Source organism: Ambystoma mexicanum, chromosome 2p (assembly GCF_040938575.1).
Source record: "Ambystoma mexicanum isolate Mex_15411 chromosome 2p, UKY_AmexF1_1, whole genome shotgun sequence".
In the NCBI taxonomy this organism is placed as follows: Eukaryota; Metazoa; Chordata; class Amphibia; order Caudata; family Ambystomatidae; genus Ambystoma; species Ambystoma mexicanum.
Window position 1 is genome coordinate 884657927 of NC_090923.1, and position 17427 is coordinate 884675353.

Consider the following 17427-nt stretch of genomic DNA (forward strand, 5'->3'; position numbering starts at 1 on the left):
GCTCCCCCTTCTGCGTTGGCAGACCTGATCCCAGATAAGAATCATGTTGACCCTGGAACATTAAGAAGGATCCATTTCCTTCCTTCATTTCAAAACCAGTTCTCCGAACTAATTACAGAGTCTGGGTTCAAGAAAACCTCTTCATTAATTGGGAGGAAAACAGAACTAGAGTGTAGATGTCACAGGCTCTGTGCGCTTTCTTCTACATAACGGCCAACCTGAGCTGGTTTTTCTTATTCACTGTGTTTTGAAGCAATTATGTCTAAGTATCTTTGTAATTATGCCTTTTCCAATTAATGGTGTCTTCACTCTTATTCGTGCTAATTGTATATATTTTATATACGTGATCAAAAATATGTTGATGTAGATGTTACTATAATCAAGTGTGCCCCTATGAATTGGGTCTTATTTGCTGTTTTCCCTTTTCTCTTTTTTTCCTTTTTTATTCTTCCTTTTTTGATTGTAAAATTGTCATACTAAATACTTCAATATTTATTAATAATATGCAAAAAAATGTACACTTGGGGCTGATATTGTGTTCTTTTTCCCTGTGATTGAATGTATACATGAAATTCATTTGAAAAACGGATTGGACTAGGAAACTTTGCCTGAAGGATTCAATCCAAGTGACCAATCCTCTACGTAACAGCACCCTTTTTTGTTTTGATACAATACACATGTGCCCCTGACTGTTATGTTTCCCTATGGGCAGACCGACGCCCCCACGGAGTGGCCCCTCTTTTGTTGATTCTGCTACCCTACCTTGACTGCGTTTGGCTTGCCTTCAGTGTCTTGCCTGTTCATAATAGGGTGGCCTCTTGCAGCCCACCCCCAGGATTATGACTATCCATCTGAACACAGTTGGTGGCTCGCATGAGCATTCTCAACAACTTATGAGGGTCAGGACAGAATCTGTCTCACCAAGGCATTGAGGTCCTTGTCATGTTAGACGGGGAAAGGTTGAAGTAGAGCATGGCATCCAGTACGTGCCTCAAATATGGGCAGCCGGTGCAGGTAGAAGAGGGGTTCAGCTTGTCGACTTAACTCTGAACTATATTACTTCATCCTTTGGGTCCAACCAAAAGTGCATCATCCATGATGAGGATGTTGTCTGTAATTGACTGTGTACTGAAGATGTGGGTAGGGAGAAAGTAAACTTAGTTTCTGATGTGTTAATCTGCTTAGAATCTCATGCTGTGCATATGGTCCGACATCCAGTGGTAACTGCAGAGTATTGCATCTTGTCTTTCGAAAATCGAAAGGGGACGTCGACATGGGCATGCCTGTAACACTATCCCTACGTGACATGTAGTGTACCTAAGATCCCTCACGTGTCGAGGTCCCTTGGATTTATTTTTTCTGCCCAGCATACTGGTTGCCTTATGCAGAGCTCATCAAAGACATTGCTTATTGTCCCCTCGACCTTTGGTCGAATAGTTCACCCTATCCATCCCCTATTTCGACGGCTGTTCCAGATCTCCGCCGAAGACCTTCAGAACATAGGACAGGATTCAGTCGGCACTGCCAACCACGTGGCCGGGCCTTCCGCCGGCCTACACAGTAGGGAGAGTGGGGTTGGAGTGGACATTCTGTACAATCTGAGAATGCCTTTCCCTTTCCTTCCGCTTTCCCTTTTGGTCTTCGTCACGCTACCCATCCTCTGCTATGGAGAGGCCTCCATTTGGGTTTTGCCCTATTTGTAAGAGCAAATTTCCTTGGAAAGATGAGCACAGACGTTCCAACCGGTGCTTGCCCCTCCTTCACAAGGAAACATGCTGCGCGGCTTGTAAGCTCCTCCATTCTAAGACATTAAAGGAGCGTGGAGTCAATCGGTGGGCGGCCTACGGTATGTCGAAGGCCGGGTTTTCTCCCGCCGCCGCAGCCACCGAATGTAACGACAGCGAGAGTGACGATCGGACCTCCGAAGCAGAGGTTGTTGTCATGACCCTTTCCCCTGGCCCTCACTAGCAAGTCAGCCTTCCAGGTAGGGCCAGGTCAAAGGCCTTAAAACCTCATCCAAGACTCTTGGAGTCAGTCCTGGCGCCTTTGGCGCCTTGCTCATAACCATCATGAAGACCAACATTGGAATGGGACTATTTACTTGGGACTAACTTGATTTGGGGGGTGGGGTTGGTACAGCCAACATGGAGGCACACGCATAGCTCAGTTACAAAGAACTGAGCTATGCGGTCTAGTCTTTTGGGTGTGGCAGGCCTGGGACTACTTTACGTGGACTACTTTGGGTGTGGCAGGCCTGGGACTATTTTACCTGGACTACTTTACCTGAGACTATTTAACCACACCCAAACAGCAGAACATGCTTTGCGTTATTCTGCTGTGGGCAGCGTAACGTTCACTGTGTCCAGTTCTTTGGTGCCAGTTTACCTGAAACCAAGGACCTGCAGAGAGAGAAAGAACACTACAAAAACTTAACTGGAACAGTATCCTGCCTTCAATTCATCGCAGACTTCAGTTCCACTCACGTGAAGGTACGAACTCCATCATCCGGCACCGCGTGCATCCTGGAATACCATCTCCTGGAAAGAGGAGAAAGAAATACAGCATTAGTAAGCGTTTACTCACGTTTCCTCCCGAATGAAGAAAGCCACACAATTCTTACCTGGATAGTCATCTCCTGGTCAGTATCATTGCTGGAACATTACGGCGCTCAGTGAGGAACATCGGAACCTGCAAGGAGAGAAGATGCAGGTTAGCAATAGAAAGGAGAAACAGCACTGCACATCACGCATTACTCACCGGACAGCATCGCGCACACTGCGCTTTCGTCTACCGGCCCATGCTCATCTTCAAACTGCATGACAACACCAAAATACCCTTCCATACCTAAAAGGAAAGAAGCAAGACATTATTATTCGAACTAAGGGGAACATAAGAACTGCATATAAAGAGTGTAAAGCAGCAAACCTGGATTCCCACAGGGGGCTTGCACCAGTGAAGTAACTTGGTCGCTGCTCGCCCCCACATCTACGCGCCCCTGCCACGAGGAGCAGGACGGAGAATCCACCTTTTACAATATTAAGGTGAGGAGAAGGCCCAAGGGGGAGGAAGGAGTTGAGGCCAAGGAGGTGGGAAAACATAAAGACAATCGGGTATTGAATCCTGCTCTCCTATATTGCAGACCCATCTTTAACCAGAGGCATTACCAAGGGACCGGGAGAGGGTTTGAGGGTGCAAATCATCCAACCACGGCTTGGTGGCGTCCCCGTGGATACCAGGTGAGCGTAACTGTTGACCTTTTGACGGAGCGCTCTCGTTCCGCATAGTCTGTCCCCGGCCCCGCTAGGCACAGCTTAGGCACTGCTATGGGGAGGTCACACCCCGGTGACAAAGACTAACATGGACACAGCACTAAACACACAACCCCAAGTTATTCTTTGGACAAGTTAAAGAAGACTTCAGTGCCAACGGGTACACCGGAAGTTCCGGCAGCACCTGCCAACAGTCGGGATCGGCAGCTCTCCCCGCAGCTGCATATGCGCCTAGCGACCGGGCCATCGAAAACAAAGGGCACTACCCCTAATATACCAGGTTCCGTCGAGACGCACCACAAGAAGGCGTCCGGCGACGATAGGGTTCCGGTTCCGCTGAAGACAGCACCATCGAAAAAGGCTGACGTTGAAGACAAAGCCCCGGCTCCGCTGAAAAAGACTCCCTCGCAGGCTGAAGCTACGTGCCTCCAGTCTGCAGAGGACGTCGCTGAAAGCTTAGCTAGGATTGTTTCCGCCGATTCTCATAAACGGCAGTCAAGGGATTCTTCGAGGTCAGGATGGCCCGAGGGGAGTACCGGAACACATCCAATAGCCAATAGAGTAGCACAGGGATGTCCCACCTTGTCGGTCCCTCAGGAGGAGTTCTCTGAGGCTGAGGAAGGGCTGTCTTTGACATTGAGACAAAAATCTCGACGTTTTATGATGAAAGAGCATGTTCAGGACCATTTTCCACCTCTAGACCATTCTAGGTCTTCGGTTTGGACTAGAGAGACATTTGAAAACTGCATGGACAGGTTTGTTTCCCGTTCGGAACAACCCACACCGAGAAGGCCACGGGATGAGAGCCCTGTGGACCCCAAAGCAAAATTCCCAAGGCTTTTTAACCCATCTTTGGAAGAGGATACATACAACTACGACCTAACTGAAGAAGACATTCCTGCAGACAATCCGGATGAGGAATTCATCAACCCTGAGGACTTGCATGATCACAGAGGGATGGGAGGAGAACCCAGATGTGGGTAACCCTCAACCATGGCAGTCTCCAGATCCACAAGATCCTGATTCCCTGTCTCTGGATTCTCCCCAGTCCACCCCCACCAGACAACCCTCGCCAGTGGATGATCAATTGACATTCAACGTCATGTTGAGTAAAGCAGCTGAAAACTTTAAGATTGCCTCAGATTAAGCTGTCCCTGAAGCTGACTTTGTGGAGGATCTCCTCGGAGAAGCCACCGGCCAGCCAGGCTATTCCTGTCCTTAATTCAGTTAAACGTCTGGCTCCCTCCTTATCAACACCTGTTCTCTCAAGAGGTGTTAACCCAAGAATAGAGAAACTCTTTCGTCGTCCTCCCTCAGACCCTCTGGTGGTGACTACTACAAGAAAGAGGGCAGGGGTCCCTTTGTCAACCGGTGAGGCACCCCCCAATAGAGAACGTAAACTACTATACGCCCTTGTGAAGAGGGTCATGGTCACAGCAGCGTTTTCATCACGTACTGCCAACATTACCTTGTTGGCCAGCTACGCCGATGCTCAGTGGGCCTTACTACAGGAAGGCATACAGAAGGTTCCTGAACCACTACATAGTCATCTCCTCACCACTGTCACTGAGGGCAATCAAGTGAACCAAAGCATACTTGAGAACACTTTGGATTCTATCGAAACGGCTGGTCGATCCCTGGCTCAGGGCACACTCCTGAAGAGACATAGGTGGCTACGGAACTCTGGATTAAAGCCAGAGACGCAAGCGTCACTTATAAATAAACCCATGGAAGAATCCAACCTGTTTGGGAAGGCGGTCGATGAGGCACTGGAGACCGCAAAAAGGAGCACGACACCCTGAAAACACTGGACCAAATTACACAAAGACCCTCTACAAGACGATCTGGGTCCAAACAGCCTTTTTGTGGCCAATGCGCCTCAACAATACTCCTCGGGAAATAATTGGAACTCTCCACAGGGAAAAGGCGGATACAACACCCTGTATCCCCAAAGGGGTCAGCGTCGTGTGAAAGGAAGGGTCCGTGTCTCTACCCCTAGAGGCTCCCCGGCCTCGGGTTCAAAATGACCCAGAATATTCGGGTCCCCTCCCATGCCTCCCCAGTCGTGGGGCGGCTAACATCTTTCCTTCCGGTATGGGATGGGTTAACCACAGTCAGTGGGTGCTAAAGACCGTTGCCCACGGGTACTGTATAGAGTTCAACTGGTCCCCAACATTCAGACCTCCACGAGCAAGACTACTGACACCAGATCATCTTTGCATACTTCTGCACGAAGTCGAGACACTACAAGAGAGGAGCCATAGAAATCGTACCTCTGTCACAGGTAAGAGAAGGTATGTATTCAGTGTACTTCCTTGTACCCAAAAAGAATCTATCCATGTGCCTTGTTTTAGATATGCGCCCAGCGAACAAATTTGTAAAGCCACAAGTTCCGCATGGTCACTCTGCAGGAAGTAATCCCACTGCTATCACAGGGGGATTACATGGCAAAGCTGGACATGAAAGATACATACTTTCATATTTCAATGTTGCTAGCGCACAGAAAGTACCTCAGACTTATGATGCAAGACAAGCATTATCAGTTCAAAGTATTCCCCTTCGGCATGGCATCTGCACCAAGGGTATTTACAAAGGTACTAGCGGTGGCAGCAGCACATCTGCACAGGCAATCCATCTCTTTCTATCCTTACCTCGACGACTGGCTCATAACAGTGTACTCTTACGAAACATGTCGGTCAAATTCCCAAAAGACGATAGATCTTTAATTCAGTCTGGGATTGTCTTATCAATGAGAAAACGTCCAGTCTAGACTACAGTCGGGTCAAACGGGTTCAAAACATGTTTCAAATCCCGCAGTATGTAGCCAGTGAAAGGCTATGCGACTGCTAGGAATGATGGCATCATGTATCTACTTGGTTCCTCACGCGCGCTTGCTCCCAATGCAAGAGTGGCTCAACAGCCAGTGGTGTCAGGCCAGCGGACAGTGGGATCTAGTGGTTGTCTCGCCGGCCCTCGTTCTCTCGCTGCAGTGGTGGTAGAGGGACAACCTCTTGAAGGGGAAGTCCTGCACCACCCCCGCAGTGGAAGCCACTCTAACTACAGACGCGTCTCTTACAGGGTGGGGAGCTCACCCGCTGCAACAAGCAGCACAGTTTGGTCGTCGGACATAGCATCCAACCACATAAACCTGTTGGAACTGTTGGCAGTGTTCAAAGCACTAAAAGCTTTCCAGACACATCTGCAGGGGAAGACTATCCTGATCCTCAGACAGCACCACGCCCATGTACTATCTGAACAAACAAGGGGGCACTCACTCTCCAAAACTGTCCCAGAACTGTCCCAAAACATTTGGAAGTGGCCTCTCAAATGTAACCTGTTCCTGTTATCACATGTTCCAGGGGAACTCAATCTTCTGGCAGACGTACTCAGCAGAGACTTTCCGTTGCCCAGGGAGTACCAATGGCGATTACCCAGAGACATCGCCCCCAACGTTTTGGCAGAATGGGGCTTCCCAGAGATCGATTTGTTCGCAACTCTGGAGAATGCTCAATGCCAAGATTACGCCTCCAGGTACCCCCAGAACCGCTGCAAGGGGAACAGACTCTGGATAAAATGGTCAGGGAAATTTGTCTATGCTTTTCCCCCTGACTCTCCTTAACAAGATTGTGCACAAGATGCACCAGGAACCAGTCACAATGATACTGGTGTCCACCATGTGGGCCCGCCAACCCTGGTTCGCTAATCTGATGGAGAGGTCCCCATCTCCTCCAGTCAAACTTCCTTGCCCATACGACATGTCGCAAGACAGGGAGGAGATGCTTCACCCATGCCCACAGACATTGGCCTGGCTCCTGAGGTCAGAGTTTGGGCACCTGCAGCTCCCTCGGATGTATGGACATACTCAGGGAGGCAAGAAAACCGAACACCAGGTATTGCTATTCCAGTAAATGTAAACGTTTGTCTTCTGGTGCAACTCAAAGAGCATTAACCCGATTAACTGCTCTCCCACACATTGTTTTGTACCGAACTAATTTACTTGACACATGCCTGGTCTTTAACTCCATAAAGGTGCACTTAGCTGCGCTTTCAGCCTACGCTACATCACAACAGAAAGTGTCATGGTGGAAGATACCAGTTATTGAAACTTTCATGGAGGGAGCGAAGAGAATTCACCCTCTCATTTCTAACCTGGCTCCCGGATAAGACCTAAACGTGGTGTTGGCTAGGCTTATGGGGGCTCCTTTCGAGCCCATGCACAAAACAAGTCTTAAAGACCTCACCTGTAAGACTGCTTTTTAATAGCTATTACCTCCATGAGGGGAGTAAGTGAACTACAAGTGCTCTCGATCCTAGATCCCTTTATAACAGTCACAAAGATAAGGTGGTTCTGCACACTCACCCCAGGTTTGTGCCTGAATTCATTTCCAAGTTCCATGTGAACCAGTCGATAGAACTACCAACGTTCTTTCAAAATCCTTCAAGCCTGGGAGAAAGAACCCTGCACACACTGGATGTATACAGAGCTGTCATGTTCTGCATGGAAAGAACTCGACCACTAAGAAAGACTAATCAGTTTTTCGTTTCAGTGGTGGCAGGAAGAGGAGACGGTCTCCAAATCTACTATCTCTAGATGGATTGTCAAATGCATCACTCTACTACAGTCTTGCTAAGAGAGGGCTGCCATTCAAGCCTAGAGCACATTCTACTTGAGGCACTGGGGCGTCCATAGCATTAATTGCAAATGTTCCCCTTGAGTCAATTTGGAAAGCAGCAACCTGGAGTTCTGTGCACACCTTTACAAAACACTATTGCCTAGACACTCATTCTAGGTCTGATTCTTAGGTGGGACAGGCAGTACTAAGACATCTTTTCACTACTGTTCCTTCTCACAACGCACCTCCATCTCTGAATACTGCTCACTAGTCTGTGCACAGCATGTGATGCTAAGCAGATTAACAAACATCAGAAGATATGCATTACTTACCGTAAAAGCATTTCTGATGGTTGTATCTGCTTAGATTCAAATGTGCCCACCCTTCCTCCCCGCTCGGATGGAAGGAACATAGACGTCTTACCACTTTCTCTTTTGTGTAATCACTCAAGATAGTCCTAAGGCTCCCTCTCGGCCGAAAAAATATAATCGGATGGACCTCGACGCGCGAGGGATCTTGGGCACAATACACATGTGGGATAGTGTTACAGGCACGCCCATGTCGACGTCCGCTTACGATTCTCGAAAGACGAAATGCAATACTCCGCGGTTACCACTGGATGTCGAACCATATGCACAGCATGTGAATATACGCAGATACAACCATCAGAAATGCTTTTACGGTAAGTAATGCGCATCTCATCTTTTCTGACCTTTGAAATGTTCCCTTGGGGAAGACTTGGATGGAGTTCATTTTACCCTAACCCTAGGATAAAATATAATCTTCTCTTGTTGCAGGACCACTTCACTTGATGTGGAGCCAGTTTATGCTTTTCGAGCACATCGGTTAGTAATCTGTTTAACATTCGTACTTCGCAGTTTTTATTATCTGCATGTAAGTTGTTTTCAATACACTACTTGCTGTTCATGTTCTTGTACATTGTTATGCCCATATCTACTTTTCCACTATCATTTTCCCATTAGATTGCCTGACTAGCACAACTACAACACCCCCCCCCCCCACCTACTTTCCCATTCGGTCTTCAAATTCACCTTTAGCAATTACATTTGCCTTTTTTCTCCAGCGGTGCAGTGCTGTCGCTAGCTATGGGTACTAACAGTGAATACTGTTACAGTGGAGGAGTAGATAGTCGCATATGTTGCTGGAAGGTTCCGGATTTGAACATGGATCCATACGATAGTTATGGTTGGTATCCTCCACTTGCTCTTTGGTTTTCATCTTACTCTATCCTGTGTAGCTATCATTAGGTCTGACCTATCTTTGCATTGTGGTGAGCCTAAACTACCAGACTGTTGACACAGCAAACGTTAAGTGTCCGCCCAGCCCTGTTGAATGTGGCCCCTACCTTGTCTGTGCCACTGAAACCGGTAGGCTCTTTGTGGCTTTGTTACCAGGAAAAAATCCAGACGAGCAGACATTTTCTCTGAAACTCGTCGGATTTCCTTCCCCCTTTTTCTGACTCCCGTCGAGAATAAAGATGGAAAGCGGTAACATTTCGCTCTGGATCCAAAAGAATAAATAAAAAATAATATAAAGACCAGAAGAGAAGATATAACATGGGAGATTAATATTTATATTTTTAAGAGCTTTTGGAAACATCCGGATACTATTCTTCCAAAGAAAAACGAACACAAGTATCCGACAAATACATATTTCGAGGGGATTGGGTCCTCCGACGTATTCCATATCTATGACATGTAATCACCACAGCTGTGCTGCTTCGGGAACTTTTCCGGCGTCTGCGTCCTGCGTCGATGACGTCGATGCGCCGACGTCGAGGACCTCGTCCGACGTCATCCGATGTGATAAGTAGGACGCACGACGCCCGTAGCCTCAGTTCCGTTTTTTCCGCGAACGTGTTGCTTCGTGTTTCTCGGTTCTAAGCCTCGACTCTTTGGAGTTCTGTTTTCTGGTTCTTCGAACCTGTTCGTTTGTGAATTTCCTTCGGCGATGTCTTCCACTTCGTCCTCAACCCCGCGTCCTAGCTTTAAGAAGTGCGGGGAGTGTGGGTCCAAGATGTCGGTGACTGACTCGCACGACGCCTGCCTCTGGTGCCTCGGGGAGGCCCACGACACGGATGACTGTATCGACTGCCAGTCGCTCACGTCCAAAGCCTTACGCGAACGTAAGAAGAAGTTGTCGGTAGGTCGGGTGTCCAAGCCCCGGAAGTCGAAGTCGGCGGGGCTTTCGACGGATGATTCGAGGGGTGACTCTCCGCGTCATCGTCGGAAGTCTCGTCGGTCTTCTTCTAGGAGTGGGTCTCGCCACTCCTCAGCCTCTTCGAGGCATTCTCGGAAGCGCCGTCACCGGTCGCCTTCCAGGTCCTCTTCCGAGGATTCTGCACGGCACGTCGGTTACCCCACCAGCCGTGCGACGCCGGAGGAATGGGCTTCCTTCGGGAAGAAAATGTTGGCAATTCTTGAGTCGCAGGGTACTCAGCCGTCCGCGCCCCTGAGTGGGGTCGGCCGTGAGAGGTCGAGAGACACCGCTCGCAAGAGTGGTCGGCACGAGTCACGGGAGCGGTCCCGTTCGGACAAGGAGGCTCGTTCTCGCCGTACCCGTTCCAGGTCCCGGTCCTCGACGCGTTCGAGACCGTGTGCTCCTGTGAAGTCTTCGAGGAAGACATCGACGTCTGAGGCGTCGAGGGCGTCGACTGGCTTTCTCGAGGCTCCGGCTTCGAGGAAGTCGTCGATGCCGTCGACGATCAGGTCGTCGAGGGACACGCTCGGGGCTCCGGCTTCGAGGGCTGTGTCGACGCCGCCGATACTGGAGGCGCTGCATCTGACGTCGACGCCGATTTCCTCGACGCCGATCCTCTCGGCGCCGTTGCCGGTTTTCTCGGCGCCGATTCGCTCGACGCCATCGACGCCTTTCGTGTCGGAGGTGCCCCGTGTCACGGGTGTACCCCCTAGGAAGGCTCTGGTTAAGAGCAAGCACTCTCGGGTGCCTTTTCGCCACCTGGAATATATTTCAGAGGCGGATGAGGATTCTGATGGCCTGGTTCCTAGTCAGGTGCCAGATGAAATTGTCTCGGGCCATAGTCAGTTTGACGATTTGAGGCAGTCACTGCATGATGCCAGTGGACTGGACACCTCTCCGGAGGTGGAATTTTGTAGGCCTGAGCCTGGCTCCCATGCCGATTCCTCGTACCGGCGCCTTATGGCTAGGGTGTCTGAGTATCTGGGATGGTCTGCTCCCCCAGGGGAGTTTGTGCAGGATGATCTGACGGACATCCTTGATGTTGGTCCCCCAACTGACCCGGTACTGCCGTTCCATATGGCTTTACAGAGAAGGGTGGCGGCGGCTTGGACTGCTCCGGAGAGTCTCCCGGCGGTGGGCAGATCCTTGTCGCGTAAATACCGTCCGGCCAGTAGCGACCCCTGCTACTTGACCAGGCACCCCACTCCGGAAAGTTTGGTGGTGCAGGCGGCCACGGCCCCGGCAAAGCAGGCGTCGTACCCTACCATCCCTCCTGATAGGGACGACAAACGTTTTGATGGCTGGGCGAAGAAAGTGTTTTCTTCTGGTGGTATGGCGCTTCAGGCGGCCAACTCCATTTGTGCCTTGTCACGTTTCACGCACACTCTGTGGAACTGTGTTGCGTTAGCGGCTGAACATATTCCCGAAGGGGATGAACGGGATGGTTTCCTTGCTATGGTCCAGGATGGTAAGGATGCCATGTGTGAGTCCGTTCAGTCGGGTCTGGACTTGGCTGAATGCGTCAGTAGGTCCATGGCGGCGAGCACCGTGATACGCAGGTTTGCGTGGTTGCGGAAGTCGGGGTTTGCTCCTGATGTGCAGTCCCGGCTCCTCAACATGCCCTTTGACGGTGAACACCTTTTTGGCAGCAAGGCTGACGAGAGCCTTGAGAGGTTGCAGACCTCAAAAGCTGCAGCGAAGTCGTTGGGCGCTGCAGATCGCCAACCTCCGCTTTTTCGTCCTAGGGGACAGCAGTGGAGGGGTGGTTCCTTTCGCTATTACTCGTCCTTCAGTAAAGCGAGGGGAGCTGGCAGTCAAAGAGGCCAACGCAGGGGTACCAGAGGTGGACGACAGGGTACCCGTGGTACCAGGGCCGCTCGGGCAGTTGCCTCTTTGCCCTCCGGTAACGCCGCAGCCGCTCCTACTCAGTCATGAGGCCAGGTCCCATGGTTCGCCGGTTGGGGGAAGGCTGGCGCAGCATCTTGTAGAGTGGCAAGCCATTACTTCGGATGTGTGGGTTCTGGAGATCATAACCCACGGCTACTGTCTTCCCTTTCGGCACAGGCCTCGCGACAATCCACCGGGGAACCTCTCTTTGAAGTGTCCGGATCCGCTCCTTGCGCAGGAAATTCAAGCCCTGCTGGAGAAGGGCGCTATAGAACTGGTGCCTGTAGCGGAGAGGAACAAGGGATGGTATTCCCCTTATTTTTTGATTTCCAAGAAAGACGGGGGATTGAGACCCATCATGGACTTGCGCGGTTTGAACAAACTCCTCAGGAAGGACAAGTTCAAGATGGTTACTCTCTCTCAAGTCCTCCAGGCCCTTCAGCTTCAGGACTGGTTGGTGTCACTCGACCCCAAGGATGCTTACTTCCATGTGCCGATCCATCCCAAGCACAAGAAGTACCTGAGGTTCGCGGTTGGCGACTCGCACTTTCAGTTTCGGGTCCTGCCGTTCGGATTGACCTCCGCCCCGAGGGTTTTCACCAAGGTCATGGTGGTGGTGGCAGCGCATCTCAGGCAAGGGGGGATTCACGTCTACCCCTACCTGGACGATTGGTTGATCAGGGGGAGCTCTCCCGAGCAAGTCCTGGATCATCTGTCCGTCACCTGCCACTCCCTTCACAGGCTGGGCTTCTCCCTCAATTTAAAGAAGTCCCATTTGACGCAGACACAGAGGCTCCAGTACATCGGAGCAGTGCTCGACACTTCCCTGGGGCAGTGTTTTCCTCCCCAGGTGAGGGCTCTTCACATTCAGCAGTTGGTGCACAAGTTTCAGCAGGCCCAGACGCTCCCAGCGTTCGAGTTCTTGAGGTTGCTCGGCCTCATGGCATCCTGCATTCTTCTGGTGCCAGAGGCTCGCCTGCGAATGAGATCTTTGCAGTGGGAACTCAAGACGCAATGGTCGCAGTCCTCCGGCAGGATGTCGGACCCGGTTCAGGTGCCGCTCTCGGTCGCCCAGGACCTTCTGTGGTGGGCCGTCGAAGGCAACTTGATGAAGGGGGCTCCATTTTGGCTTCCCTGGCCGGAGGTGACAATCGTGACGGATGCATCCCTCACGGGATGGGGAGCTCATGCCAACGGGCTGACAGTCAGCGGTCGTTGGTCTCCGTCGGAGTCCAGACTCCATATCAATCTGTTGGAGCTGAGGGCCGTCAGGCTAGCCCTGAAGGCTTTTCTGCCGACTGTGAGAGGAAAGAATGTCCTGATCCTGACGGACAACACAGTGGCCATGCACTACCTCAACAAAAAGGGGGGGGCAGGGTCACTTCCTCTGTGCAGGGAGGCGATGCAGCTCGGGTTCTGGGCCATCCAGCAGGAAGTTTCGATCTCGGCAGTTCATCTGGCCGGAGACGAAAACGTGACGGCGGACGCTCTGAGCAGGCAGAGCGCGATCTCTCACGAGTGGGAGTTGGCTCAGGAGATTCTCTTGGAGATCTTCGCCCTTTGGGGGACCCCTCAAGTGGATCTCTTCGCCTCCAGTGTCAACCGGAAGTGCGAAAGGTTTTGCTCGCGGGAATTTCCTCCGAAAGGAGCCTTGGCAGACGCGTTCGTGGTGGAGTGGTCATTCCCGCTGCTGTACGAGTTTCCTCCAGTCCCCGTCATCCCGCAAGTGCTGCGGAGGTTACGGAAGTTCGGTTCCCGGATGATCCTCATTGCTCCGGCGTGGGCTCGGAGGATGTGGTACCCGGACCTTCTCGACTTGTCCATCTGCCCTCCACGTCGTCTTCCCTACCGAGACGATCTGCTCTCATGGGAGGGGCGTCAGGTTCTCCATCCAGAGGTCGGATCCCTCAACCTTCACGCTTGGCTTCTGAAAGGTTGAGGTATATGGATTGGGACCTCCCTGAAGACGTGATGGAGGTGTTGCTTTCGGCCCGTAGGCCAGCAACGAAGTCTCTGTACCGTTGCCGTTGGCGTAAGTTCTGCGACTGGTGCAGAGTTCGGAATGTGGATCCTTTTGCATGTGACATCCCCATGGTTCTGTCCTTTTTTGCTTTCTCTGGCCCACAGGGGCTTGCAAGTGGGTACCATTAAAGGTTACCTGGCGGCGCTGTCCATCTTTAAGCGCTCGTCTGAAGAGTGTTCTTACTTTAAAATCCCTTTAATTTCACAGTTTCTGAAAGGGCTCACTAATGTGTTTCCTCCGTCACCTTTCCTGGTGCCCGGTTGGGATTTAAACCTTGTTCTTAGGTTTCCTATGGGTGCTCCGTTTGAGCCTTTACATTCTTGCCCTTTGAGGCTGTTAACTCTGAAAACTGTGTTTCTAGTTGCGGTTACTTCCGCTCGCAGAGTGAGTGAACTACAGGCACTTTCAGTTAAGCCACCCTTCACTGTTTTTCACAAGGACAGGGTTGTCCTTCGAGTTCGTCCTTCTTTTCTTCCGAAGGTAGTGACGGAATTTCATTTAGCCCAGAAGGTTGTTCTTCCGGCATTCTATCCTCCTCCGCATCCTGGTAAGGAAGAGGAGAGGCTCCATAGGCTTGATCCTAGGAGAGCTTTAAGCTTTTATGTTTCACGCATGTCCCGGGTCAGAGTGGACGATCAACTCTTTATTGGTTACGCTGGAAAGCGTTTGGGGCAAGCTGTGACGAAACAGACTTTGTCCCGCTGGATTATTTTGGCCATCTCGGAGTGTTACCGCTTGGTGGGTAAGGACCCACCGGCTGGCTTGCGGGCCCATTCTACCAGGGGTGTGGCTGCATCTACTGCCCTGCAGAGGGGTGTTCCTATTCGCAACATCTGTGATGCAGCCACCTGGGCTTCAGTACATACATTTGTACGGCATTATTCCCTCGATTCCATCAGAGGGCAGGATCTGGCCTTTGGCAAGGCGGTCCTTTGCTCGGCTATTTGATTGGCTATTCTAAAATTTTGCTTCTAAATTCTTTCCCCCCTCCTTGTTTTGGTACTGCTTTGGGAGTCTGTCATAGATATGGAATACGTCGGAGGACCCAATCCCCTCGAAGAACAAGTTACTTTCTTACCTGGTAACGTTCTTTCGATGGGATGGTCCGACGACGTATTCCATATCGCTCCCGCCCTGCCTTCCCTGCTGCAGAATTTCTTTTGCGATTGCAGCTTACGTTCAGCAAGGCTTTGTGTCTGACTGGCAGTTGACTTATGTCACACGTTCTGGGGGGAAAAAACTACAACTGAGGCTACGGGCGTCGTGCGTCCTACTTATCACATCGGATGACGTCGGACGTCGGAGGAGGTCCTCGACATCGGCGCATCGACGTCATCGACGCAGACGCCGGAAAAGTTTCCGAAGCAGCACAGCTGTGGTGATTACATGTCATAGATATGGAATACGTCGTCGGACCATCCCATCGAAAGAACGTTACCAGGTAAGAAAGTAACTTGTTCATATGTATGTGTTCCTACATCCTGTGGATAGAGAAATTTAATAAATTCCTTTTTCATCTATGAAGCAGTTTTTAACAAAAAGAAGCAATCCCAAGTACCTCACGAGGGCGAATTTAAATCCAAATTAAACCTTGGATCACAATATCCCCTACAACCGATCAACCTGAGTCTTCTAATGTGGTAATAGACCCTAAACTACAGTCAGCATGTAGGTATCCTCTATGGCAAATGCTTAAACTTCAAATTTAACATGTGTTAGTCTGTTGAAAAGAATTCTACGGTCTTAATGTTCATGACTGGAGACCTGAAGGACAGTTGAATTTGGTCAAATGCCATTTTGGGATGGGATGCGGTTTACTGGTGGTTTTTGTGTTCCTAGTTAATGAAAATTAATATTTTACAGGAGGTGGGGAAATCATAGCCTAATTTAGTTCTGTCAAGTTTATTTGAAACATTTTTGTCTGGTACAGATCCTGGTGTCTTAAGCAACGTACTTGAGGGGCACACAGATTGTGTTTGGGGCCTAGCATTCAGCTCCTGTCGACAACGGCTTGCATCCTGCTCAGCTGATGGCACAGTGAAGATCTGGGACGTGGGCACCAATCCTTCGTGCTTGAGCACCTACAACCCAGTGAAGGGTGAGCTGTAATGGGGATTAGGTCACTCTGATCATTGTATTTTTTTTCTGGATTTCTTTATATAAAGCCATACAACAGAGAATGAATTGATGCATAGCAAACATCTGAAATAGAGTTAGATTATTGTGTTGAAGCACAAAGTATTTTATATATCCATGCAACAGGTGGTTAAGAATAATTTAAATATGAACTTTTAGTAAAATGTGGATCTGTGGTCTAAATCCGCATACAGCTTATGGTTCAATAATGTTAGGCAAGATTGTATGCAGTATCCTGTCAGAGACTGCACCAGCCCTGTCCTCTTGGCAATAGTTAACCCAACCTTTGGTATAAGCATGTACTACACAAGTTGGTAGAGTGACTGAGCAGCCAGGCCGATCTCAAGAGGGGTCAATGTGAGCTGTAAGGTTGTAACAGTTTCACAATGACAGTTATTCAAATAGACACTTACACACAAGGTTTCTTGATTTGAACAATTATTAAACAGCCAGTTGAATAAGCCTTCTTTACACCCTATGTTTCACTAAATCAGTTAATGCCCATTGGGGCTGGCACACAGGCGACACTTCCTACACCCTCAGGTGCATAACTAGGACACGATGGACATTCATTTATCACTGGCACATTTAGAGCAATACTGAGTGAGATGTCAAAGGAAATGTTTTAGAGAGCAAGCAATGATCAACAAATTCTTAAGCAGTTAGGTACTTTTGAATCCCCAATGCGCAGTAAATTAACCCTTTCCTGGGGAATAGTTAAAGCACAAAGTCTGAGGTAAGAAGAGTCTTTCAGGGAGCTTGGCCAGCCAATGTTAATTGAGCAAAGACTAGGGAGCTGAAGATTGGAGGCATGTGAGGTGCAAAGCTGCAAGCAACTCTGCAAGGGCAACAAGGCAAGTTTGAACTGAGAGCTAGCAAGGCTACACCACAAGAGGTAAATCCCCTTCGTTTTACAGTTTCTTTGGGTTGAAGAAAACTGGTTCCAGCTGGCTTCTGTTCTTGTGTAGGTCTGCAGATCCTGTGTCCCTTGGCCTCAGTTGTGGGGACAAGAGGGAGTACCTCTGGGGACTCCTGCACTAGGAATGGAAAGTCTGCAGCAGCAATGGCCAAACTTCAGATCAGTAGCCTTCTCTTGCAAACCGCACCACCGCAATTCTCAGATACATTAGTGGACTTTCCTCGCATCTGGGGACAAACACTATGTTGAGGTGGCTCAGGCTTGATCCGTCCTGCTTCATGGGAGTCCGGAGGTTCTTACTGGAGTTCGGGTCCGATTTTAAAAACTATGCACTCGATCTGGTGTTCAATGGAAGTACAG

The 17427-nt window shown here is 50.0% G+C and overlaps 1 protein-coding gene across 1 annotated transcript in view; it reads left to right on the forward strand.

Moving 5' to 3' along the window:
• STRN4 (striatin 4) overlaps window positions 1-17427 on the forward strand; it is a 563587-nt gene that overhangs the window by 351124 nt on the left and 195036 nt on the right. The window contains exons 11-13 of the mRNA XM_069644583.1: window positions 8680-8727; window positions 8967-9088; window positions 15943-16110. Of these exons, the coding sequence (XP_069500684.1) occupies window positions 8680-8727; window positions 8967-9088; window positions 15943-16110 (338 nt within the window). The remainder of the gene's footprint in view (window positions 1-8679; window positions 8728-8966; window positions 9089-15942; window positions 16111-17427) is intronic.